Source organism: Stenella coeruleoalba, assembly GCF_951394435.1.
Source record: "Stenella coeruleoalba genome assembly, chromosome: 15".
NCBI classification, from domain to species: domain Eukaryota; kingdom Metazoa; phylum Chordata; class Mammalia; order Artiodactyla; family Delphinidae; genus Stenella; species Stenella coeruleoalba.
Window position 1 is genome coordinate 70,779,949 of NC_137161.1, and position 26,767 is coordinate 70,806,715.

The 26,767-nt window shown below is 56.6% G+C and overlaps 1 protein-coding gene across 1 annotated transcript in view; it reads right to left on the reverse strand.

Annotated features, from left to right (window-relative positions):
- Positions 1 to 1,219: 1,219 nt before the first annotated feature.
- The window catches only part of GTF3C1 (general transcription factor IIIC subunit 1), a 73,220-nt gene continuing 47,672 nt past the window's right edge, over positions 1,220 to 26,767 (reverse strand). The window contains exons 22-37 of the mRNA XM_079899132.1: positions 26,627 to 26,708; positions 26,305 to 26,493; positions 24,375 to 24,532; positions 22,374 to 22,516; positions 20,183 to 20,264; positions 17,946 to 18,058; positions 16,210 to 16,272; positions 15,228 to 15,321; positions 11,581 to 11,753; positions 10,079 to 10,366; positions 9,127 to 9,386; positions 7,769 to 8,049; positions 5,493 to 6,045; positions 4,774 to 4,825; positions 3,744 to 3,936; positions 1,220 to 2,822 (exon numbers count right to left, since the gene is read on the reverse strand). Coding sequence (XP_079755258.1) covers positions 2,610 to 2,822; positions 3,744 to 3,936; positions 4,774 to 4,825; positions 5,493 to 6,045; positions 7,769 to 8,049; positions 9,127 to 9,386; positions 10,079 to 10,366; positions 11,581 to 11,753; positions 15,228 to 15,321; positions 16,210 to 16,272; positions 17,946 to 18,058; positions 20,183 to 20,264; positions 22,374 to 22,516; positions 24,375 to 24,532; positions 26,305 to 26,493; positions 26,627 to 26,708 — 2,937 coding nt within the window. The 3' untranslated portion in view covers positions 1,220 to 2,609. The remainder of the gene's footprint in view (positions 2,823 to 3,743; positions 3,937 to 4,773; positions 4,826 to 5,492; positions 6,046 to 7,768; positions 8,050 to 9,126; positions 9,387 to 10,078; positions 10,367 to 11,580; positions 11,754 to 15,227; positions 15,322 to 16,209; positions 16,273 to 17,945; positions 18,059 to 20,182; positions 20,265 to 22,373; positions 22,517 to 24,374; positions 24,533 to 26,304; positions 26,494 to 26,626; positions 26,709 to 26,767) is intronic.

Genomic DNA, 26,767 nt, shown 5'->3' on the forward strand with positions numbered 1-26,767 from the left:
GCCTGGGGGCAGGGTCCTGGTTCCACCTCAGGGGATACACATATCAGTGTCTTTAAGCTATTTATTATAGAATTGAAACCCAACAAATGGAAGATGTCAGCATTTTTCATACCAGAGAAGCTCATCAACAAGATTACCTGAGACCAGATCTGCACACACCCTAATCTTAACAGCAACCCCACCCTTGAAACATTGATAAAACTCATCAAATCCTCCCGGGTTGGGACATGATACAGTTTTTCAGGGCAGGAGCCTGCTGTGTCCCCCTTTGCCTGGCAAAGCAATAAAGCTATTCTTTTCTGCTTCCCCCAAATCTCTGTTTCCGAGATTCAATTTGGCGCCTGTGCACAGAGGCTGAGATTTCAGCATCAAGAGCTGACCCCCACATCCCTATGTCCCATCTCCCATACACATGCCCAAACTGCCCCTCAACTGGGGGAACAAGAAAGGAAACAGACTTGGCTGAGCTGGGCTTGCCCTTGGCGCTCTTCAACTCCTCTGGCCCTCCTGTGAGGGGGATATTCCATCCCCATTTCTCAGATGAGAAAACCAAGGCCCTGAGACCCGAACATCAAGAATGGATCCCAGGGCTTCCCTGGTGGCGCAGTGGCTGAGGGTCTGCCTGCCGCCTGTCGAAGCAGGGGACGCGGGTTCGTGCCCCGGTCTGGGAGGATCCCACGTGTCACGGGGCGGCTGGGCCCATGAGCCATGGCCGTTGAGCCTGCGCTACGCAATGGGAGAGGCCACAACAGTGAGAGGCCCACATAGCGGGACAAAAAAAAAAAAAAAAGAATGGATCCTCAAAACAGAGTCCTACTACAAAGCATAGGGAACCCTAGCCAATCTCCTGGGATAAACTAACGGAAAAAATATAAGAAAAAGAATGTCTCTATGTGTGTAACTGAGACACTTTGCTGTACAGCAGAGATCGGCACAGCACTGTCAATCAGCTATCCTTCAATTAAAACACCAACCTTACCTTGCTCCTGCCACACAACGCACTCCCACACAATCGGCACGTGTTTACAAAGCAGATCACATCCACTATTCTACCTGATCTCAGAACATCCCCCCAGATGCTAGTTTTCCACACTTGAGTAAAAATGATGCTAAGACTTGGCCAGGTCTTGGCTGTGCTAGGGGGGTTCACCCTCAAGACCCTAGACCTCATGCCCCGCTCCCCTGCCCACCGCCCCGTCACTCTGGAGTCTGGCCCGGGGACCAGGCGCCTGGCAGAGGGAGGATGGAAACACAGGGCCGCTAGCTGGGCCAGGTCAGGAGCTGCAGGCTGTGAGAGAGGCGAGCTGCAATGGGCCTGAGACCGGGCCTGGGGGTGCAGCGGCGGTGACTAGGGGGGCAGGTCCTGTACGTGTGACCGTCACAGGCAGTGTTACCAGGTTTCTCATCTTTCAAGAGAAGACAGAGATCTGGATTTTTAAAAAATGGGAAATCTCCAATTTTAAAAAAACGTTGGAAACTAAAAAAACAACAGAAAAAGAAGTGTGCGCTAAAGAGAACAGCCACGGGCCAAATGCATGCCCCAGGCCTGAGACCTCTGCGGCCTGCTGGCATTGTGGGCCACGACTGGCCGGCAGGCCTGCCCTGGACTGGGTGCTGCCGGACGCCTGTCTAGGGACAGGCACGGGCCCAGCTGAGCGGGAGGACGGGCTTCCAAGGCAGCCGCAGGCGGTCAGGCTGTGCCCAGCACCCCGACTCTTCGGTTTTACAGGCAACATCTTATTCCCGGCTGTTCCGAGGTTGAAAAACAAGGAGCCCCCAGGGGATCAAAGATTCTTTAGATAACACACACAACAAATTGCATTTTACTTCGCTTTAATTAAAAAATATATAAATACATGCCAGGGGATTTTTTTTTCTTAATAACAGGTTGAAAGAACAAAACAAACCCCAAACCTGCCGGGACTCCCCGTTCCTAGGTGGCAGGAGGCCTGCAGGTGGGTCGCAGGCTCAGCCCCAGCCCAGGGGTCAGGGGTGCTGCCTGGAGAGGAGCAAGTCTATGCCGGGCCCTCGGCAGTGGGGCACCCAGCCCTGCTCTGTGACACGGCCCCAAGAGGCCCTGCCCCTCAGGCCACAAGGGCTTTCCAGGGAGCAGGGAGAGTCCTCCGTGGCGGGGTGGCTGGAATCTGGAACGCGAGGTCTGCGTGGATGGGGCAGACCCCCACGGCCCCCAGATCCTGACCCCTCACTGGCCAGTGGATGTCCGTACAGAAGGCTCGGGGCCTGGGCAGCCTCGCCTCGGAAGCCCTTGGAGGACGCTCCCCACAACCCAGGTTCCAGAGAGATCGGGAACACGAGGAGGAGAGCAGGCGGGACCAGTGTCTCCAAGCTCTCCCCCAGGCCCCGGGCTGACGAAGCACAGTCCTCGGGGCAGCCCCGGAAGGGCCTGGGAGCAGGCGGGCGGGCAGCCTTCCTTCCAGAGTTCCAGGCCAGGAACTACAGGCGGGGCCGCAGGCTGGGCACACAGTGTCCCCGTGCAGCGGGTGGGACGCAGGGCCCCCCCGTGCCCTGACCTCCCCAGGCTGCACCGCACACGTGGGACCCCCAGGAGAGAACATCCTCTCCTCAGGGCCGGCGCTGGGACAGGAGGCTCAGAAGTGGACCCACTTGTTCCAGTTGGCCTCGTGGGGGAAGGCGCGGCCCAGGCGGAGCGTGCAGTCCAGCGTGGGCTCGTAGAAGACCATGCGGCTCCCGCCCGGGCTGGGGGGCGTCTCTGCCTCTCCGCCCGCCGGCTTAGAGAAGAGCGAGACGGCCGGGAGCTTTCTCAGCTGGCGCTTCTGAACGCAGCCGAGGGATTCCAGGCCCTGCAGATGACACAGACAGACCGGTTCACAGGGGCATTCGAGGACCACGTCCTCTGTGCCCGGAGCTGCTCCCAGAACAAACACCTGAACCTGGTCTTGAGAGATGAGTAGGGATTGACCAGGGGGGTTTAGGCAAAAACCCAGGGCAAGAGAGAGAAGCGCGTGACCAGCATCTGTACAGTGGCCCTGTGTTGAGCAGGGGTTGCAGGCCAGCTTCCAGATGGGGTTCTGTTTGGCCCAGACCTGCTGTAAAGTGCGGGGAATTTCACACTGAACTTCCCGTTTCCACTTCTGTGGAAAAGCTGGAGGCCCAGGGCACACAGGGCCGGAGCGCACGGCGGCCATCAGGCTGAGCGGCCCTCAGGAGGCCGCGAGCACGTCTCCAGCTATCCTGCCACCCACGGGGGCTTGTCACTCACTACTCACCTGTCCCTGTGGGCCTGTGAGCCTGAGCCCTGGTCTAGAGAAAGGGTCAGAGGCAAGACCCCGGGAACGCCAACATGTAGGCCTGGGCAGCAGCTCGGGGCTGGGAAAGGGTGCTGTGAGGGACGGCCTGGGGACAGGAACCCAGGGCAGGGGTGGGGGATGTGGGAGGCTGGGCGCCAGCAGCGCTAAAGGGCACAGAGGCCAGAGGCAGGAGGACAGAAGCGGGCGTGGGGCTCGGCCAGCGCCGCGGCCTCAGAGGGCAGTGGGGCTGACGGGGCGTGGGGAGTAAGCAGTGCGGGGGACACCTGGGGCCCGAGGCTCTTCTGAGGAGCCTGGCTGTCTGCCAGGAGGCCAGTGCACCCCCGCGGGCCAAGCCTGTACGTGGCGGCCACACCCTCGAGCTCAGCCAATGCGCCCACCAACCCTGGCCCTCTGAGACTCAAGCCCAGACCCAGGAAGAGGGAGCTGCAGTGGGGGACGGGGACCCAGTCACACCTGGAGCAGCTCGAGCACGGCGAGGGGCTGCAGGACGCCCTCGTAGTGCTGCAGCAGGCAGCTCTCGGGCACGCCGGGCCTGGTCATGATGTGGTGCAGCATGCCCTCCATCATGCCCTTGATCACAGGCGTGTTCAGGCGGCCGTCCACGATGCGCCACGGGCGCCCGATGAAGCGGATGCGCTCACAGTCCCTGCGGGGTGGGCACACGGGTGTCAGGCTCGCACGGTCCCAGCTCCGGGGATGGGACACCAAGGCTCAGCGAGGTCCGGCGCCTGGCCTGGGGCTCAGGGCTGGGGCCCGTCTCCCTCTTGCTCTTCCACCTCCCCCTCCCCCATCTGGACAGACGGGGTCCCAGCCCCACTGCCCACGAGCGCCGGACCCACATCACCACACACTGGCGGGGGCAGGGGGATGGGGGCGGGGGAAGTGCTAGGACCTCTGGATTTACCAGCTCCATCTGGGACCCGGGCCACTGGCTGCCTCGCCTTCTGACCAAGTTCTCAGGTCTGTACTCAAAAGTTCTACTTCTGTGCTGTATAAGGGGGTTCCAGACACACTTTCCTTAGAAGGTTTCTGCTAAAAGCTTAACCAGTGACTGGTCTGACACACAGGGTCCCAGCGTGAGACAAGCCCCAGGGTAGCTGGACACTTGGCTCTGACCGCGTGACTGGGCCCTGGCGGGGGGCGACATCTAAGCTGGGAGAGCACGGCCCCGCCAACTTGAGGGTGATGTACACACTGGGGCAGGCGCCCCCTCGCCAGAAAGGCTTTTGTGACACCCACTGCTCCCGACGGGCCGGGCGCTCCAGCAGTCAGCATGCTGGCCCTCGTCCACCACATGCAAGGAGCACCTGCCTGGCCCCCCAGGGAGCGGGACCAACAGTCCCTCCCATGTCCCGGACCCCTGTGCCACACAGATCTCTGTGAAAGGCCTTCACGTAATAACTGATCTTGGACCCTGGGGACAACCCCCAAGGCCCTCACCGCTCCCCCCGGCCCAGGCCACCTGAGTCCGAAGCACACCCACCTTTCCCACGCTGCCTGGGAGAGGCCCCCGGCCGCAGAACCGTCCGCCAAACCTGTCAAGAGAGAAAGGGTGTGGGAGACTGAAGAAGGTGAGGCCCACCTCTCCCTCCCTCATTCATCCCGCAAGTCCTTCTGGGTCTGGGGATAAAGCAGTGAACAAAGCAACAGCAATCCCGCTCCTCAGAGCCTTCACCCCGGGGCGGCGGGGCGTGGCGGGCAAAGCCTGCGTGCCCAGGACGACACGGGACAGGTGGCAGGGTGCAAGTGTGCAGCCGTGCTCAGGGCACGAGGACGCCCCGCCCCGGGGAGCGGCGAGCGCCGAAAGCCCTGACTGCAGAGCTGGGGGTGTGAAACCCTTGGGCAAAGACATCCCAGAGGATTATAGCATGGGAGAGGAAAACGGGGCACCTGCCAGGCCCCTGGGGAGGCCAGAGCCCTCCCCTTTCTGCTTCCTGACAGGGATGCTTCAGGAAACACCTCTTTCCAGAACCAAGAGCGCCCTGTCCTCATGATTCACAGGTCATTTAGGAGCATCTGAGGCCTCTGCCCTCTAGTGGAGATACGAGTGTCAATAGGCAAGAGCTTCCCCCTCGAAGCTGAGGCCGTGAAAAGCTGATGTAAAGGCCCCTTCTGTGGCTGCAGCAGGTTCCTGGCCCATCGGGCCCCGTGATAGAGAATGGGCGGGTGGGGCAAGGTGGTGTGGGGGACAGGGTTTGGTACCTCTGGGGTCTTCAGGGCCCTCCGGAAGCTGGGCCTGACAGCTCAGCTGCTCTCGGCCTGGGGAGCTGGGTACCCCGACACCCTCTTGGTCCTCTGGCCTGCCTTCCGATGCTCTGGGGGAAGGCTCCCTCATGCCTGTGTCCTCAGGAGCTGTGGGCAGGGCGGGCACCTGGGTTTCTGGTTCTTCTGCTCTGGGCCCCAGGCTGGGGGCCAAACGCACGTCCTGGAGTGTGGGCCTCTTTGTGGGGGGCTCCGGGGCACTCTCGGGGTCGGCGCCCCCGCCCTGGCTGTCCACATCTGCACCGGCCCAGCTGGCACGCCTCTTGGCGCTCAGGGGGCCCTGAGAAGGTGATGCCTGCCTCTCAGAGGGGCTGTCCTCGCTGGAAGGCCCCTCGGGGGGTCTGGCCTGGGGATCTTCTCTTTGAGGGTCAGCGCCCTCCTCTTTGTCTTTTAGCCGCACCGAGTGCAGGAGCCAGGGCTCGGCAGAGGCCATGGACACCAGGCGAGCGGTGTTGCCGCCGACTTCCAGCACCTGCTGCTGCTCTAAGAGGTCCTAGGAAAAGCAGGAGACACACGGCGTCTGTAGGGATCCCCAGGGTCATCGGGGTCCCCTTCCCCTGCCTGAGGTGTTTAAGCGTTCTGAGCAGCGGCCAGCCCAGCTCCTTCAGGACAGGTGGCTCCGCCTGCGCCCTCAAAGCTGATGTGACCTTCCAAGTCTCCTTCTGCCTGGCCAGCTCCTCCTAGACTTAACACCCCAAGGGTTACCAAGTTCTTCTGCAAAAGCCATAATTATTCCCAAGTGAAGGACAGTGACTCCTTCCCTCGTTCACCACGCCCTCTTCCCACGTCCTTGTTCTTATCTATGAGCTGCACCAACTCTGGGCAGCACACGGGGATTCACCAACATCTTTTTCTTTTTTATTAAAAAACCCACAAGTCAAGATTCAAGGAGTTTGCCCCTGTTCACAGCCTGGACGCAGGACTCACGCCCACATCACGCGGGTCTGGGGAGGGTTAGCTGCGCACGCGCCACTAGGGCCCCGTGCTGGACACCAGGGAACAGAGGGAGCTGCCGGCCCCTCGCCTCTCGGCAGCCAGTGGGATCCGCTGCCTGGGCTCCAGCACCGGGGCCTGGGGAAAATCCTCACCCTCCCTCCCAGGGCCCCAGAGGCACCATGAGTTTTAAGAACAATCCAACACCAAGTGAAAGGTACTCAACAGCCCTCTTGTATTTCCTGTATGGGTAAGAACTCCTTTGATAATGACAAGTATCGACTTCCACCCCCTCCCCGCTGCCCCAAGAACACACAGCAAGGCAGGCACCTCGCAACATCAGTAACACACAACATCGATGACAACTGACACGCGGGAGGGCAAGCCAGGTCCCGGGGCACTTGATCTAAAAGGTCCAACTCTTCTCACATTCTTCGGGTTCAAGGGTCACTGATGAAAATGGGTCCGGGTAGGGAAAGCTGTAACCAAGCAGGACCCTACGGGGCCTTTGTGGGGCAGGCCTTTCCCCCACATCCTCTGCTTTAGCTCCTCTCTGAAGTACCCAGGTAACAGTATCTGGTGCACTTTCCTGAGTTGTTTTACAGAGGCGAACCACACACCCCACCCCCACCCCATCAAATGGAAGAAATTTAAATTTGCAGTCCCCAGACCTACTGGCACCTAAGGACTGACAATGTTAACTAACCCCTGGGACACCCCCCTGTTCCCTCACCATCAGCCAATCAGAGAACTGTACACGAGCTGATCACGAACCCTGAGACCCCTCTCCCTCCCCTGGCCTTTAAAAGTGCTTTGCTAAAACCTTTCAGAGAGCTCGGGGCTTGCTGGGGCATGAGCCACCTGTCTCCTTGCAGGGCCCTGCAGTAAACCTTTCTCCCCTCCAAACTCCGACGTTTCGGCTTGTCGGGCCTCATTGCGCGTCAGGCACGTGGACTTGCGCTAACAAAGTGGTGAGTACTGTGGAGCAGGTGCAGGGTACCTGGAGACAGCAGAGAGCTGGGGAGGACAAGGCCCATGGCTTGCGGGGGGCTCCGGCCAGCTGTGCTGAAGAAGCAGGGCCCAGAGTGGCCAGACCTTCTAACGTTCAGGAGAAGCTGGCAATATTTCAGGCAAGATCTCCTGTCTTCAATGTTGACAACGAATCCAGCTTTTGAAAAAATTCCACTACGTGCCCCAAGCCAAGCCCACCCGCAGCGTGCGTCTGGCCCGTGAGTTGCTACTTCTGGTCTGGCTACCACAGGCTGCCTGAGAGCACTGCTCACCTGGACGTAGTCTGCGAAGGTCCGGGAGCGCTCCCCATCTGTCCTCGCCAAGGCGGAGAACCTTCGGCGCAACTCCTCCCTGTCCACCCCGAAGCAGCCGGCCGCTGCGATGGCCCCCTGGACTTCCAGGGCGGCGGCCACGTCTCTGGGTTTGTACCCAGACAGCGCCAGCTGGTGGGCGAACTCTTCCAAGCTGCAGGTGTCCTCCTGCCTGTTTATCAGCCTGGTGAATGTGTCAGGGAGGCAGGAGGTTCCCACCATCAGCTCTTCCAGAGAAGTGACTGTGGAGACCAGGAGGACCAGAATCAGCCCTGAGAAGCCCCTCCCCCACCAGACCAGTGTACAGGCGATGCCGAGGCAGGTCATGCTCCCACACCGACTCACTGCTCCCCAGATGTCCAGGGGTTGCCTTCTGGGTGGACACGGTCGGGCCCCTGGCAGTCGGGCGCCTGATACATGCCGCCCTGGGCCCTTGACTGCAGCCCACGCAATCCCCAGAGCCAGTATGATTCTCTCGTTCAAGACTCACAGGGAAGGGCTCAAAGGCGGGGCTGGGGTCTGAGAGCCAGAACCCTAGAGCTCTGGAGGGAGCGGGGTGGCCCTCCACTCAGGCTGCCCGGGCCCCACCCTTCCTGATGCTCCCATGTCCACGGCTCGCAGACCCCGTGAGATACGCCGGGACCCCTCCATGAGTCCCGACTTTTGTTCACACCAGCCACGGCTGGTTTCTGGTGCTTCCTGTACAAGGTGTCTCTGCTCAGACCACAGGCTACAGGTCATCACATTTTTGCCTGGGCCAAGCTCCTGACACAGCACAGAATACTGACTGTGGTTGTGAAGGTAAACACCTCAACACGTGAAAATAAAGGCAAGTCAGACAGAGCAGGAAAGGGGTAGGAAAGGGGAAGAGAAGTGCAGGGACGAGGCCCTAATATTCTCGTTTTACGTGGAGGGAGGAGAGACTGCCAGAAATTAAGGGTGCAGGGAATGGAGGTTTAAGCAAGTCATTATCGTCTCAAAGGCAATCAACAGAAAGAACTCAGAAAAGTGTAAAAATTGGAAGTAAAGGAGATGAGATGATGAATATAAGCAGAATACTCGTCTTTCACAGCAAGAGGTCGAAAGACAACACTCAGGCAAAGAGACCATGGTGAGCGCTACCCACACGGTGGGCACAGCCCGGGCTCCCCGAGCGGGCCACTCAGGACTCGCGCCCTCTGCGCCGGCGGCTGCGGACAGCAGGGCTTTTCCTTTGCTTTCCGCTTTGGCTCAGTCAGTGGTGGCTGCCGCACGTGGCCTTGGGAGCCTGGCCGTGAGCCCCAGGTCTGGGCCGCGAGGCAGCTGGGGGGGGCACTCACCAGCGGCTCCGAGCCCGGTGGGCTTCGGGGTGCAGCGCAGCCGGAGCTTGACCCGGCAGGAGTTCACCACGATGCTGTCGCTGGGGTTGAGGTTGCGGTTGCTGACGATGCCGGGGGCGCAGCAGCCCTTCATCAGCAGGTAGTTGGTGTGGGAGGCCTGGCGGGCTTTCACCTCGATGCTCCGGCGCTTGGCCCCTGAGCCTTCGTCCAGGTCTTCCTCTTCATCCTCGTCCTCTTCCAAGGCGCCGTCCTTTCCCAGGCTAGGAGCAGAAAACGGACCTGGACGACGGAGCCCAGCCAAGCCTTCTGCTGGTCTGGCCGCCCCCTCAGAGAGCGGCGCTCCGACCACAGACAAAGCCCTGGCATCCGGCTGTGAGGTCAGGTCAGCACAGACTGCGCTCCAGATTCATCTCCCTCGTCCACCTTCCATACCCGCCCCCCACCCCACGTCCCTATACCTGTGTCTCTGCAAGGGCTGTCCCTTCGGCCTGGAAGCCCTTCCTAGTCTCTGTCCAAAAATGCCTGCTTTTCCATTAAGTCCCAATTCAGCTGTTACAGCCTCAAGGAACCTTTAACGACCCCCCTGCTCTGCCTACCCCACCCTCCGTGCCACACTGTTCTGGGTCCTTCTCTTTGGTGTGGCCCAGTCACCCCCTCCTCTGGCTCCCCCGGCGCCCAGAGGCACCAGCAGAAGGTGCTGCACTGGACACCGTACTGGAATCCCTGGTTCACAGATCCGTGAGGCCCCGACCCGGGAGCTCCCGGAAGGCACTGCCGATACCCACACAATGCCAAGCACAACGCAGAGAAACGCAGCACGTGTTTGCTGAGAATAAAAACCAGATGACGGAGGAAATAAAATTGCAGATGCCACAGCCTGAGAGGAAATGATGGTTCCCAAAGCCCCCGACGGTGCTCAGACCAGCAGCCCAGTGGCTGCCCTGGCTCTTACCTCTTAATGACCTCGTTCTCCACCATTGAACTGTCCACCACAACGATCTGCTCTGGGATCCTGACGTCCATGGAAACAAGGCCCAAAGAGAAAAGGGTCAGGACGGCCACACAGTGTCCTCCAGGGCCGTCCAAAGAAAATGCCACCAGGTCGCTCGTGGAGTCGTTATTATCCTGGTCTTTGAAGGAAAAATTATCAGGCTGGTCCAACTTGCCGGCAGCCCGGATTCTGTCGAAGAACTGGAATGATTCTGTGCAGATGGTACTCGGAAATCGCCACGTGAAAATCCTACGCAGAAAGAGAAGGGAAGGGCCTTTCTGAGGACAGGGTGCTGGAGGCCTTGGTGCGGACGGGCTGCTGGAGGCCTCGGTGCGGACGGGCTGCTGGAGGCCTCGGTGCGGACGGGCTGCTGGAGGCCTTGGTGCGGACGGGCTGCTGGAGGCCTTGGTGCGGATGGGCTGAGGGCACTTCAAACCTCGCCGTCAACACTAAACACACCGGCTTCTCCCTGGAAGCCCTGTTTTCCATCTCAGATGAAGATGCTGCACCTTTTCATCTAACCCAACACCCTAGGCCTCGCGGTACCAAATTGGGGAAGACGAATGTGCTTTCTGTAATCATCTTTACACAAGGCAAGCCCTGAACCCCTACAGAGGAGAAGGGACATGCGTGTGTTTGATCTCACAGTCTCCACTCGGAGCCTGCAGTCAAGCCCTTGCCTCTGTCCAGACCCTGTAACAACCTCTTGCTGACGTGCCGCAAACTGGGTCTAAAAAGTACATGATGGGGTTTCCCTGGTGGCGCAGCGGTTAAGAATCCGCCTGCCAATGCAGGGGACACGGGTTCGAGCCCTGGTCCAGGAAGCTCCCACATGCCAAGGAGCAACTAAGCCCGTGTGCCACAACTACCAACTCTGCGCTCTAGAGCCCTCAAGCCACAACTACTGAGCCTGCGTGCCACAACTACTGAAACCCACGTGCCTAGAGCCCGTGCTCCCCAACAAGAGAAGCCACCGCAATGAGAAGCCCACACACAGCAACAAAGACCCAACGCAGCCCAAAATAAATAAATAAATAAATTTATATATATATAAAAAGAGCAACTTAAAAAAACCCAAAAAGTACACGATGGCTTCCAAATGAAGTGTGTGAGCCTGTAAGGCAGGCGGCCTGGTACAGCTCGGAGCCGTGAAGATTAGGACCGAGGTTATGCCCAGCCGGGAGGGTGCACTTTAGCTGGTCTAATTATTAGAAACTCCCCAATTTGATGGGAAAAAGGGAAACAAACTACCTACAAAATTGGTAAAATACCCCAACACAAAATACGGCAAGCATTAACCTTATTCCCATAGAAGGGGGGACAGACATTGATGAGAAACTTGGTCCCAGAGGCTGTGTCTCGCGAGGCCCAGGCCGCCCTGCTCTCTGATGAAGAGGGACGCCCATCACTTCCGCTCACCTGTGCTCCTCTCCGCAGACAGGCCCCGCCCTCCCCGTGCTCACCTGTGGTAGGTCTGGGACAACTGGTAGGACATGGGCGCGAAGGGCAGAGCACGGTTTTTCTTGGGGCCCAGCGTGTGGTTGACCCGGCGCCGGTTGACCAAGCTCCTCTTCTGGTACTCCACGAAGGCCTTCACCAGGATGTGGTCCTTGTACTCCCGGTAGAGGCGGAACGTCTGTAACACAGCAGGCTGTGCGTGAACAGGGCTCTCCAGCCGGCGGGGGCAAGACCCAGATGTGGACGCACAAAGCCACAGCTGATCATTGATGGAGGAAGCGGTTGGCGGTGGGGGAGAGCCCGGAGGAAGCCCGCATCCCGACGGTCGGCCTGCACCCACCTTCACGTCACCTCAGAGAGTACAGAGAACAGGCAACTGCAGAGAAAGGCGGATGCCTATTTCTCTGGCTGCAAAGACGCTGGGAGCTGACGCAGAATCATCTCTGATACCACTGTATCCCTTAGCACGACCTAACCCATCAGCATGTCTGCTGGGCTCTACCCCCAAAATACGTTCCCAGACGCATCTGGTCTGCGCCATCTACACTGCCACCATCTGGGCCACGCCACCATCGTTTCTCCCGTGGCCCCCTGCCCCCAGCCCGGCCACTCCGCACAGCAGCCAAGTAGCCCTTCGATGCCTACATCAGACCACACGTTCCTTCCCTGCCTCGAAGCCCCGATGGCATCTGTCTGCAGGGGGAACTCTCAGTCCTCACTAGGCTTGACGAGACCCCCGTGAGTAGGACCCGGTCCACCACCCTGGCCTTGACTCCTACAGTAAGTGCAGCCCTTGCTTACCACCCTCCAGCCTCACCCGCTTCCTTACGCTTCTTGAACAAGCCAAGGCACTGCCGCCTCGGGGCCTTTGCACTTCCCGCTCCCAGTTCTCGGACAGCACACTCCCCCAGTCTCTACGTGGCTGACTTCCTAACATTCAGCTCTCAGCTCACACACTTCCCCTCAAAGGCCAAATCCTCCTCCGTCCTGCCCTTCTGCAGTCAACTCAATTACATTAACCCATAGTAACTGTGTCTACCTGAAACGATCTCATTTGTTTATTCACTGTCACTCTCTTCCAGAGGAACACAGACCCGACTCGTACTGCTGCCCCCGCAGGCACCTGGCACCCAGCATGGGGCAAAACGGAGGGCGGTGTCGGGTCCTGGGTGCCGAGGCTCCCCCCGTGGGCCACGCCGCCATGGCTCCCTGGCTCGCAGATGTGGAGCCCGCCCAGAGGGGCAGCAACTCAGAGGACTGCGGGACCGGCAGTCCCGTCACTCCAGTTTTCCGAACAGCGCTGGTTCAGTCAATTGACAGCAAATGTCGAGTACACACCAGCCTCCAGGAAAGTTCAAAGCACTGGCCAAGAAAACCTGCAGGCATGGTCTGAGAATCCTGGCTTAGCAAGTTCTCTGCTGCACTGACCCCGGGACCCGAGGGTGACAGGAGACTGAGGCTCACCGGCTTCCAGGGATCTTCCGAGGCCACACTGCTGGGAGGGGCGGGACCAGGGAGAGAACGAGGTCTCATCCTCGAGCCAGTGGCCAGGGGACTGGGAGTCAAGTGGTGGTCAGTTGGGGTGCTGGGGTAGCATGGGGGTGGCTCTCCCGGAGACAGAGTGGGGTCTGGGCACATACTGGGTCCTGTCAGTCCGAGGTGCGCACAGTGCCCTCGATTTCTCCAGGTACCAACTCTACGTCCGTCCTGGTGCACGGACTAGCAGGCTGATGGGGAAAGACTGAGCAGGGCGGAGGGAAGAAGCAGGACGCAGCCGTCAGGTCATCACTGCTTCCCCCCAAGCGGAAGTGGAAGCTGAATCCAGCTTCCTGTGAAACACCTGCACCTTCTGCTTGTCTCTTCCATGTGGAGACGAGGATAGGCACACTCCCCAGACGGCCGCTGGCGTGGAACAGGGGCGCACAGACCACACACAGTGAGTGGGGAGTGTGGCACAGCCTGTCAAGACTCCCAAGAGGCTGGGCTGTCACAGACACAGTGAACTACCGCCATCTGGGGTGCCTGTGACGTCCACCTTCCTGCAGCACACTTCCCGGAAGCTCGGGGCTGCAGGGAGCCTGGTAGGATCCCGGGTGACCTCTGACCTCATCCCTTTTCTTTTTTTGGGGGTGTGGGGGGTGGGCACGCCACGTGGCTTGTGAGATTTTAGTTTCCTGACCAGGGATGGAACCCGGGCCCTTGGTAGTGAAAGCGTGGACCCCTAACCACTGGACCACCAGGGAATTCCCCCGACTTCATCCCTAATGACCTCCCACTCCCTGCTGCCAGGGGGAGGGGGTCGCTGAAGAAGGGCCCTGTGTCCTCCTTGGGCTCAGGTGCTCTCTCTCACGTGACTTCCCACACCCTGGGTGGTCAGGGAGAGTGACAGCCCCTTGGCACCATCCCTACCACTCAGACCCAAACTGGAAATGGAGCTAGAGGAAGGAAATGTGAGGCCACGGCCCTGGCTGGGACACAGGGACCAGGCTCTTGCCATAACTTGGGGGCTGGGCTTTCTCGTGTGATGGGGGTTGGACCGACCCCCGAGGTCCTGCTAGCTCTAACCCCGGCTGGGCAGGAGAGCTCGTCAGCGTCCTGCCCCCTCCACTCCTGACTGCAGACTGTGGGGTGGTGCGCGGGGCCCACGTGCCACGAGAGCTCTCCAGTTGACTCGGAAGCATCCCCGCAAAGTTTGGGACAGCACCCATCTAGACAGATCAGTGGGATGAGAAATAACACCAGCCTTTCGTTTTCTTATTTTTTTCTCCCTCATGTCCCAAACTGGCTTGAAGAGCTGAGTTTTGGGTTTAGAGACTAAATACGAAAGTAGACAGGCTCCACTTGGAACACACTTTTGCAATCATTAGAAACAAGGGAAGCGCAGGCTCGGGGAGTGGGCCCCTCCGCTGGGGGCTTGCAGCCACACAGTCTCAGGTTAGACGGATGAGCTCTGGGATCTCGGGCATGGGCTTTTTATTCTCTGAACCTCAAGTTTTCACACCTGTAAAAGAGTACTTCCCACGCTTAGTGCAGGGCTGAGTGAGATCCGCCTTTCTCTTTCATCCTCATTCGGCCACAATAAAGCAGCATTACAGTTCTAGTAAGTTCTCAGGAGATATGACTCAACACCTGCAGAAAGGCAGCTTTCCCACTGGGCGATATCTGGCAATCAAAATACGTTGACAATTGTCCGTTATAATTGGAAAAGATATGCCGTGTAGTCCAATTACTTTCTCAGCTCTTTTGAGAGGTTCATTTCCTCTTCTGCCTAATTTTCTGCCTTCCACATTAGACTCAAAACCTCAGCGCTGGGAGGGATTTTGGAGGTCACCAGATCCTGTGCCCATACTTCAAAGATGAACAGGGGAGTTCCCTGGTGACCCAGGGGTTAGGACTCAGTACTCTCACTGCTGTGGCCTGGGTTCAATCCCTGGTTGGGGAACTGAGATCCCAAAAGCAGCGCGGTTCGGCCAAAAAAAAAAAAGAAGAAAAAAAAAGATGAACGGCGTGAGGGCTAGAGTCCCAGGGGCAATCAGGTCCTCTGAGGCCCTGCGGTGAAGTGAAGCGGTGGAAACCTCACACGGCCCGGCCTGGGAAGGGCCCGAGTTCCAGAGCACTGCTGTGAAGCCGCTGTTGCGCCCCCGACACCCACCTGGAATGACTGGTAGATCTCCATCTGGCTGTCCGAGAGGGCCAGCGTGCTCTGGATCAGGTTCTGGAGCACCAGGAAGTGGATGTCATCCACGCTGAAAGAGACGAGGCAACGGGGCCACGTGAGCCCGCAGGCCGCAGGGCACCGCTCAGCTTGGGTAGGTTCGGTCTCAAAAAAGTTTTGAATCTCACAAAAGTGATACGAATGTCCAAACTAGTCATAAACCAAAACAAAAGAAATGATGGTTTTTATGCCTTACTGATTGGTCCGTTTTCACAGGGAAAAAGTTTCAGTCTGGTGGGCAAGGGGTGACATAACCTGGAAATGGGTTCTCATGACAACTAACACGTGTGGTTAGTGCTTAGATTTTCTGTTTGTCTAATTTTAAACAACTGTTTCTCCCACGAGAATAGGCTTTTCATTGAATACAGAGCTAAAAATCAAATTGAATACTGATTACCCAAGATGGAAAGAAAAGGCTGAGGCTTCTTTCTTTCTTTTTTTTTTTTTCTTACTTTTCGCCGCGCTGCGCAGCGTGTCAGATCTTAGTTTCCCCACCAGGGGTCAAACCGGCGCCCCCCTGCGGGGGCGGTGCGAAGTCTTAACCTCTGGACCACCAGGGAAGTCCCAAGGGAGTTTTTGCTTGGGAGGTTCATGGGCTAGGAGTTCAAACCCCTTCCCCAACCCGTCCTCAGGCTGGGCCAGTGACAGGCGGGGTGAGGGGTCTCTCCCCGCACGGGGCCTAATAATAAATAATTCAGTCTCTTTGGGCCCAGTGGTCTCTGTTGCAGCCACTCAACCCTGCCCTGAGAGCGTGAAAGCAGTGCAGACTACACGTGCAATGGGTGTGGCTGTGTTCCAATGACACTTTATTTCCAGAAACCGGCGCCAGGCTAGATTCGGCCCTAGATGACCCTGTGCTAGGCTGCAGACAACCCAGTCGAGCAGCCTAGGAAAAGGCACTGGGTCCATCGGTACTTGCCTATGAAGTTCATCCTCTTTCCTGACTTGGTCTTTTTCATCTCCAATCATCAAAACTCGGTATCTGCATAGGAAACAGAAGAACTTGTGAATGGAGCCCAGCTCACGTTCCATAGCCAAGGGGATGCTCGCGGGAGGTGGCTACTGACTGGCTAACGTGGCGGAAAAAACAGTAAAGTCCCTAAAACTGAAACATGTACATGTAAATTAAAATGAGAAAACACCACGTTCTGCCCATCGAATTGAGCGTGTTGCAAGAATGAGGGTTGAGGAAATGAGGAATGTTCGTTCACTGACCATTTTGAGGCAACAAGGAGACGTGAACTCACAGGGAGCGACTGTTAAGTGTTACCGGAGGAGGACACACAGGATGAAGAACAAGCGTAAGGAAGAAGGTGGCGAGAAAACGCCCCACAGGGCATAGCTGTATCACGTGATGGGATTACAGGTTAACCCCCGGCCTACTTTTCTGAGCTCCAAGTAATATTGTTTTACTGTGTTCATACCAAGCAAATAAATATAGAAGTAAATCGTAGAACTCTACAAAACAACATGGCCACCTATTTGAGACATTTCTTTGGTTTCTACAAAACTAAAGTCAAAACTCATCTTTGCAATCGTAAATGCTTCCTAAAATTTAGGAACAAGACAAAGCACCTTTTCAGAAAAACGTGACCTGATTTGGGCCAAACAAGAAAATATTTGGAACCATCTTCTTTTTTGCTTTGCCTGCCCGAATGCTCAAGATCAAGTTCAGTGGTAAACTGTTACAGCTGGAACTTTCTTCTTTCCTCTAGATGGGTCATGAACTCTTATTTAAAACTCTTAAACGTCTCCTTTCATAACTAAAAGTTGCCCCACAAATTTATTGAAAATATGTGGGGACAGAAATTATACATAGGTAAACAGGCCACTTGAAACATCTTCAAGACTGAAGAGAAACCATGCCACCTGTGGGTTCTGGGGAAGAGTCTGTGGCAAAGGCAAACGACTACAAATCGCTCCTTGGCCCTGGCACACGGTGGGCACGACATCAACTATTTGTTGGGTGAATGAAAGGACGAGATCCCCAACGGAAACGCAGACAGCTCACTGAAAAGGTACCACACAGTTCACAGTGGGACCTGATGGATGGACGTTGTCTCTACAGGAAGAAATGTGGAAATACAGTGGCGAGAGTGACTATCCTAATGAGGATGGTGAAGAGAAGGAATTCACGTTTAGATGAAGCAGCGGAAATAGGTCTGGTTCACGGCCCTCAAGATTTTCAAGTTTCACAGGTCTGGGCTCAAACCCAAGCATGTTCTTTTCCAGATGCCCAGTGGCTGAGCTGGAAAGAGCAGGGGCTCTGGGGTCAGACCTACCTAAGCTCAAATCCTGGCCTGGGGCTCACTAGCACTGTGACCTTGGGAAGTTAAGTACACCTCAGAGTTTCCTCGTGCTTAAAATGAGCAATCATAGCAAAAGGACTCAAATACTTGAGCAAGCCAGAATTAAGTCAGAGCAGGGCCTTCCTGTAATGGAAGGGAGTACTTGGTGGGGCGCGAGGGATGGCAGTGCCTCCCATTTTCAAGTCGCCCATGAGAGGAGACGAGGGCATCCAGAGTCAAGGGTAGTGCAGGGTTCGCTGCAAGGTCAAGTGGAATGGCTGGTGGGGGACACGCCCGTGGCGGTCCTGGCCGGTGACTTTTCCTCTTGCCCCAAAGTTCACACAGAACCTTCTCAAGGGAACCTTACCTGGCAAACAGCTCCTTGAGCGTGTCTGGGATTTCAAGGTTAGGATTCCTTAGGGCTGAACTGAACTTCTCTTTAAGCTTCTCCACAAATTCTTTAAACTCGCTGGCACAAACCTTTCAGCATGAGAGAATGAGATGTTAAGCCCTTTTTCTCCCTGAATGGAGGTTTCACTAAGACACATTGAGGGAAAATCTTGTAGCAAACTCCCTCGGCAGCGACCTCCCAGAGACACTGACAGAAACACCGTCTCCTGTGCCCTCCTGCCTCCCCAGTCCCCCAGGAAGGCGACAGGTGCTCACCACTTCACTCGGAGGTGGAGAGCCTTACACCTGCGCCGCCAGCACTCTCCCCCAAGCCCCGGATGGGAGCCCCGAACGTGTCCTGTGCAGTCTCCTCCAATCAGCAGGCCTGCGTCCCCTTGTCGCCTCCCCCCGCCCAGGTCTGTCCCTCTGTGACTCACCTGTGCAAGTCGGCCTCCACCGCCACGCTCAACCTTGAACCCCAAACCAGACCCCTCCTCCTCTGTACCCAACCTGCGACCATCCCAGTGCAGACCTGGATCACAGCGTGGTCCCTCACTGCCTTGCCACCCCCAGGCTCACACCTCCAACTCATCCCCCATGGTGTGGCCGGCAAACCGACGCCGTCACCCTGCCGCCCGGTGTCCGGTGCTACAGGACAAGTTCACACTCCTCCCTGACGCCTCTCACTGCCGTCCTCCCATGGGGCACCTCGCCCCCCTTCCTTCTCTGCCTTTCCTCGGCTGGTCCCTCATCTCTGCAGTCTGGGCTCAGTGCTGACACATCTGAAAAGCCCTCTGTAGTACATGCCGTTGGTCGCCTCCTTCCTTCATCCCGTTCTCTCTTAGCAGTGGAGCCAGCCCTAATTTGGTGTGGGGAGAAGCCTGCCCAGCTTCCCGAGGCGAGTCAGGACGGATCTTCTGGGAAAGGCTGTCCCCTCCCTGGTACAAGGGCCCTCTCCCCACTTCTTCTTGCCCTGGGATTCTGTTGTGAGGACCAAGCTCCAGCAGTTACCTGGCAGCCATGAGGTGACCAGCATGAGGATGGAAAGCTGACCACCAGGGATGGGGACGGAGTGACAGGATAAACTTGGGACCCTGAGGACATCTCTGCTTTCCTGCACCTGCATAGGATAGCCTACTTCCAGGCTGCTTGGCACATGGGGAAAAAAAAGCCTTAAGCCCTTGTTATGTTTTCTTTTCCATCACCTGCATCAAAAGCACTCCTAATTCTCCCTCTGAGACCTCAGCGGCCTGTGCTTTCCTCTCTCAGGGCGGCTGTACTGTTCTGCGGTGCACATTTACTTCTCTGCCCGTCCCACTGCCCTGTGGCTCCATTTCAGCTGGTCTCACTTGGCGCAAGGCCGGACATACACGCAGCGGAGTCCGGTGTTAGCTCAATGAGTGAGGGGTGAGCAGACTCTGAGCCACAGAGCAGAGAAGCCTGGGTCTGGAAAGACAGCTTCCTTCCTTGTCAATCACCGTCCCGGCCCCACCCACAGAAAACTCAGAAAGAAAACTCATGGTCGGGCTTCCCTGGTGGCACAGTGGTTAAGAGTCTGCCTGCCAACGCAGGGGACAAGGGTTCGAGCCCTGATCCGGGAAGATCCCACATGCCGCGGAGCAACTAAGCCCGTGCGCCACAACGACTGAGCCTGCGCTCTAGAGCCCGCGAGCCACAACTACTGACCCCGTGTGCCACAACTACTGAAGCCTGCGCGCCTAGAGCCCATGCTCCACAACAAGAGAAACCACCACAATGAGAAGCCCGCACACCACAACGAAGAGTAGCCCCCGCTCGCCGCAACTAGAGAAAGCCTGCGCACGGCAACAAAGACCCAACGCGGCTAAAAATAAAAATAAAATTTTAAATTAAAAAAAAAACCCAAAAAACTCATGGCCTATCCACGAGCTTTCCAGAAGTCTACCTGTTTGTAATTTCTGAAGAGCAACCCTATTTTCTTAATAAAATAGACCCAAGACACAGCAGCGCTGCAAAGAGACATGGCAAATTCTAATCATCTTTAAAACTGATGCTGGACCCAGATCAAGTGAGGGCCACAGCCAAAGAACTGACAAGTCAATTTCCCAAATGAGCAGGGGGAAAGCCCATGTTTGCAAGGCTGGCAGAGGCACTGTGGGGCCCAGAGGACCAGACTAGAACCTAGAAATCCCTGCCTTCAGGGCAGGCTGAGCCCGACCACCGCGCGGGGCCCACCTTCGGGTCTCCGTAGTCGCATTTTCGATTCATGAAATCTCCAACCAGCGCCTTATCCTGGTACACCTCGGCGAGGCAAACCCTGTGGGGAGAGCAGGCCACAGTGAAGTCTGGGCAATGTAACGATGCCCACGTTCAGAACCACTGGAAGATTTCTGTCCTAACAGTTCTGGCCTTGGGTAAACACGAAGTATGATCTGCTTATGTGCCTGCTGGGTGATTATAGCTTTTGAAGATGAAGGATTTGGGGTCGGCCTGTTTGTGCTCACGCTTCACATCTCGACTTCTCTGCGCTTCTGTCCTCCACGTGCAAACTGAGAACAGTAGCTTCCACCCGCCTACCCTCACGGGGGTTTGGCCAGGACCACAGGAGAGACCTATGTCAAAGAGGATCTTATATTTAAAAACAGGCCCTGGTGTTTGGTACTAAGAGCTCCGGCCTCCTCCAGCACTCTGTCCATTGCGCACCTCTTCACACCTCCAGGCACCAAAAGAGCCTGACCTGCCCAAAGGGAAACGGAGGGAAAGACAACCAGCGTTTGCTGGGTTCTAGGAGCTGCGCACTTTGAAAGCTGAAGCTGCTCCTTCATAAACAGCCTGCAAGGTAGAGACTGTCATTCACTTCACAGCTCAGTGGGGCGTAAGGTCCGCCCCTGCCCCCGAGGTCACACAGAAGCCAAGGGCCAGGGCAGGTGGGACAGGTGTGGATACTATTGGTATCGTTCTGCTCACAGCCTCTAAGGGGATAAATGCCCCGTCCCAGGTCCCACAGCTCTGAGCTGCAGGGGACGGAGACCTGGCCTGCGCACCCTGCAGCCCTCTTCATGTCCCCCTTCCCCGGCTGCTGCAGGACAAGAGGAAGAGCGTCAGGCAGGGGCCAGGAAACCCAACTTCCAGATCTCACTTCACTGCCAGCTCACTGTCACCCCAGCCAGCTTGCATGCTGTCTCTGGGCCTGTTTCCACTCTGCAAAAAGGAGGACTTTGGACCAGGTGATCAGAGCCCTTTCAGACAGAACATTCTAAGAGTCTTCCATGCACTGGGGAAGTGGCTTCACACAGAAAGGCCCCTTGGTGTGTCTAACCCAGTGGTTCTCGTCGGGGTGGTCTGCTCCCCCGGGGGGGCGTGTGAAGACATTTTTGTTGGTCACAGTTGGCGGGGGGTGGGGGTGGGGGTGAGGGTGGTGGTGGGTGTGGGCGGGTGGCTGCTAAACACCCCACAGTGCCCAGGACGCCCCACAACAGAGAATGAGCCGCCCCACGTGTCAGCAGCGCCGAGACTGAGGAGCCTGGGCAGAGGGCTGAGTCTCCTCTGCAGTCCAGGGCTGGGCTGCTTTCCTTGCAATCTGGCTGACTGCAGGCAGCGCACGGCTCGGAATCAACCCGGAGCCAAGCTCTCCCACTGACCCGTGGCCCGAACATCAGCTGGTGGAAGCAGCTCCGCTTCCCGGCCTCCCCCTCATGCTGGCTGCAACACTCGGGTACCTTCCCACACCACCCGCTGGGCTTCCCCACTCGAGCCCACGCCAGCAGGGGGAGGGAGCTGCAGGAGTCTGACGGGGCTGGGGACGGCTTTACACCGTGGCCCTGAGAGAAACAGACGGCGGGCAGCCTCCCTGGCAACTGACGATGGGGGAGGCTTTGCAGCTCCCGGCCAGCTGCCATCCCCTCACGTCTTTAGGGAACGCCCAGCTCTGCTGAGGAAATGGCTGAGTGCGTTTGATCCATTGATCCCGTTCCTGTCTAGCTCCTTTCTGGAGTGAGCCATTGATGGACCACTAACACGGAGACATCGAGAGCTGCTCTGGAGTGTCGAAACCCTAGTGGAAACGGGCAGAGGCCTCTGCTTTCACCACACGCTACTCAGGTGAGGGGAAGAGGTAACATTCAGCGCTGTCACCTAGCCTGTTTCTTCACCTGTAACAAAGGAGCACCTGCTTCGCAAGCTGCTCTAAAGTGTAAGTAACACCTTGAATGTGCAGGTGCCCAGAATCACACCCAGCCCCCAAATCGAGGACAATGTCACTAACAGCCTCCAACAGACTACTGACGCGCTACTGGACGACTCAGACTTTATCTATCTGGATTTTACCGCCGACCCTTAAGCAAATGGGATGAAAGAAGTGTAAAGAGTGAACTAGAAGCACCGGGATACCCTGTCTTGGAGTCACGGAAGTTCAAAGGAGGCTTACTTATAGTTCAGATAGGCCTGTGGATTTTTGACTATGTAGCGAGCTCTTCGTCCGACCGAATGGGATGTTTTATCCAAAGACTCTTCCAAGCTTGAGTGCAGAATGTCCCGCACGACCTGCCAGGGGACAAACGGGCCCTTCACCTGGATTAAACACAAGCCAAGACACAAACTCAGTATCCTCGGAGCCCACATTATGGGTCACTAATGTAAAGGAGGGGGGAATACGTCCTGTGGAACCTCTTTCCTCAGCGGACACTCAACACTGTCACCTCACGCATTTACTGGGCACTGACCATGTGCCTGGCCCCGAGTGGGTGCTGGGCAGAGAGGAATAAGACAAATCCTCCAGGTCCAGTGGGAAGAGTATCTTTTGGTGACTAGTAGAGGTGCTCGGAGGGTGCCTGGGTAATACTGACTGGAGGGCAATGCGCCACAGGAGGTCAGGAGTATAGAAGATGCATTTCATTAGACGGTTTTAGAGGTTTAAGTATCCATCGTGTACACTCAAGAACGCTCTGTGTACGGCGCCTGTGGTTACACTAGTGGAAACGGAACGTGCCGAGTCACAGACTCAGGAGCCTCTCTCAGTGAACACACGCAGGAAGGCACAGCCCAGGTAAGGAAGGGGCTTGAGGACAGGGTTTTTTCTTTAGCGCCCCAGCAGGAGTGGGCCCAGGAATCTGGTGTAAGTTGAAGCGAATGAGTGGAGGGTCCGTGCAAGGCTCTCCTGGCTCCCCTGGCTGCGTGGAGGGCGGGGGGTGGGGTGGCGGGGGAGAGGCCTCTCCCGTCAGTGCTGTGATGAGACGAGGCCAGGTATTAGGGACAGCAACACGCCTTCGGGTTCCTCCTGGCAGAAGGGATTGGGTGGGGATTTAGGAAGGGGTGGAGGGATAAGAAAATCTGGGGCAATAATAATACAGAAAAGGGATTTAATGAGCTTGCAGGCAGGGTGTCAGACCTCTCAGTGGGTTTCTCTTGGCTGGTGTGGCTGAGAACAGGAAACACAAATGGGGCTCCTATGAAGCCACCTCACCTACTCTGCCTGGCGGTATTACTGCCTGGAAGGGGCCCTGGACGGGACACTGGCAGAGCCCACGCTCTGGGTGGCTTCTGGGAACCAGCCTGATGGGACATTCGCCTCGGCATGGCATGGGAGGCGGGGAGTGAAGCCGGGGACAGCCACCGTCCCACGCCGACTTGGTCCGCACGGACAGAGGGATTACCGCATGGGAGGCACCACGCGAGGGGCTGCAGCTACAAAAACAAGTAAGAAGTCTCTCTGCCTCTAGAAGCAGCCACTCCAGTGGGCTAAGAGGCGCCAGAAGCCAAAGGAGCAGCGTGAAAGGTACGCGTCCAAGGGGCAGAGCGAGAACGCAGTAACTGCTTCCCTTTGGCAGGATCAGGGAAGCCTTTCCAGAGATGATAAGCGGTTACTGAAAGATAAATAGGAGTTTTCCAGGCAGATGAGGGTGGGAGGCGGGGAGCAGGGAAGGGTCAGATTCCTGGTGAAGAGCGAGGGAGAGCACGGCTCTCAGCCGTGTGGCCTGCAGCCAGGCAAAGACATAGACGCGGGGGCCGAAGCCAGGAAACAGATGTGCAAAATAAGCACGGCGGGCGCGCGGATAACTACGAAGAACCTGCTGTATAGCACAGGGAACCGCTATCAGGACCTTCTAATGACCTAAATGGGAAAAGAAGTTAAAAAAGAGTGGACATATGTATACGTGTAACAGATTAATTTTGCTATACACCTGACACTAACGCAACACTGTAAATCAACTATACCCCAATAAAATTAAAACAAAACAAAACAAGAAAACGAGCGTGGTGTATCCATTGCTAGGATTCTGGGAAATGCTTCTCCCAGTGGCCAAGTGGAGTAGATGGGATGGGTGAGAGGTCCCAGGCATGAGCCTCCCTATGTGGGTCCCATAGCGAGAGGGACTCGCAAATCAGCGGGCCAGAGGCTGGGAGGGGGCGGGGGCGCTGGGCCGGGTACCTTGGTGTTGAGGACGTTGCTGGCAATCCGGCAGAGCACGAGCAGCCCGTCCTCCTGCATGGACCAGGTGACGCGCAGCCGGGTCATCCTCTGCAGGGCGCTCTGGTCGGCCTCGTCGTGGTATCGCAGCCTTTTGCTTTTTTCTTCCGGGAGCTCTTCTAAGGGGGGAAGAGGAGAGGGGGCCTCTAATAACCAGTTTGGAGCTGTCACTGTGGAGAGGGGAAGGGTCCCTACCCAGCAGGTCAGACTGCACCAAGGTACTGGTTATCAGAATCTCATCGTGCGGGGAGTCATTTAAACTAATCACAAAAGACTCAGCCCATCCCGACAGACTTTTTTTTACCCCTTTCGTCGTTTCTCTTTGGTCACATTTCATGGCGATGGGCTGAGCAGCCTGACGCAGCCTCTTGTTAGTTATCTGCCCATCTCTGATCCTTCCCTTGGAGGCACTGAGCCCTTTGAAAGCACCTCGCACAGAAGCCGAGGGAGCCTGCTTGGGGTGCGCTCTCTGGACAAGTGGGTCCCCACCATTCCCTGCTCTGCGACCTCAGAGATGCTGTGCAAACCCTGGCGCAGCGTGGGGACGACAAGGCCCACTCTACGGGGCTGCCTTGAGGAGTGAACGAGACTGGGTATAAAACACCTCGCGCAGCACCTGGCACAAAGTAGCTACTACCTGAATAATAACGATCACTGACGTTACGGAATGTTTACTAGGTGCCAAACGCTGGAGTAAGCTTTTCACATACATTCACTTATAATTAAAAATAATACTTGGCAACAACCCTATGAGAAGGATACAATTATTATCCCCATTAGGCAGCTGAGGAATCTGAAACACAGAGAGATACAGCACCTTGCCCAAAGTCAGAGCCTAGAAAGCAGCGGACAGGATTGGAACCTGGAGCTCTCAACCACTGGGTTTCCCAAAGTTACTTCCCCTCGGGGAGTCGCTGGTGGTAGTTTCACGGGCAGACGCCATATGCTACCATGTGCTAGTGCCAACTCCCAAAGACTGTTTGTTTAGTGAGTGTCTTCCAGACGAGGGCAGGAGGAAAGCGGGCAAGAGCATTTACATTCAAATCGACACCACCGCGTATTTTGCCTTGTAATGAATTCGGGTCTCTGCGGGCCAAATTGACCTTCTGTGCATCTGGACGGGCTAAACGGAGGCGGCTGCTTCAGGGACGTGAACCTATTTGTTTTGGGCACCAGCAGAATAAACCACTAAAAACAGGTTCCTGTTAAGATATTCTGTTCTCAGCTGAAATAGCTACAGCTATCAGATCACCGTTAAAACACGCACACCACTGAGGTGATATAAAGGTGGCCTAAAACCCGGACACTGGTCTCCTCGCTGCCCTCCTTCGCTGTAAATACCGCCCAAATGAAGACTCCAAAAGGGCAATCTTTAAGGCACCGCACACGATGGGTTCACGAGATCTGGAGAGATCCTGCAGGCTTAAGTGACACCCATGTTGCCTCTGATTTAAAAACACAACATAACTTTAAACTTTGCCCTGATTAGCACAGAGGCAGATACTAAAAAGCAAACCAAAAGAATAATAGGATTTGGGCTGGTTGTGATGAGGACTTTGCTATGGATTTTTTGCCAAGGTTTTTTTTTTTTCCCAGTTGAGAAGAAATTAGAAATTTGAACTGAGGGAGTTACTAAGTGAAAAGGCTCTACACAATGCAGAGACAGAGAAAGCAGGGGGAAGTACAGAGTCAGTTCGAGGCCCTCTCGGTCAGCAGGCTGGGTGTGGAAAATAAAACGTGATCACGCAGAGTTAGTGCTCCAAATTTAAGGAGACGGAACCCGAGTCTGAAGGCAGAGCTCAGGCTGGGCTGCGGGGAGGCTGCTGTCCATCCCCAGCCAGACCGTGCGTGCAAAGGCAAGCCTGGCAAACACGAACGAGCATCCCGAAACCTTTTTTCTTTCTCTTGATCTTCTTCCCAGGGTCCTTCTTCAGCCGTTTGCGCTTCTGGCTTTTCCCACCCCTCACTTTCTGGTTCCTGTCCAGCGTGGGCTCTCGGCCAACCTCAAAGTGCTCTTCTCTGTCAGCACAGAGCCCCGATCCCGCTCGCGCTTCTCCCCAGACAGTCAACCTGCCGTTGCCTGGAAATAAGCACAGGACACCGCCGCTGCAGAATGACCTCTGCAAAGGCCAGAAGCCAAAGCCAATGTGCAGCGATCGTGTCGGCCCGAGACGGACCCACGTCTATTTCTGCTGAACTCCTGGCCCACGTACCTCCAGCGCCAAGAGGCAACGGGCGCTTGGACAGAAACGTCTGCAGCCTCACCGTGAGCCCGTTCTCCGACGCGGTGGTCTCCTAAAAGACGAGGATGGTACCGGATAAAGTGTGAGCTTTCATGGATCCCGGGGAGCCCA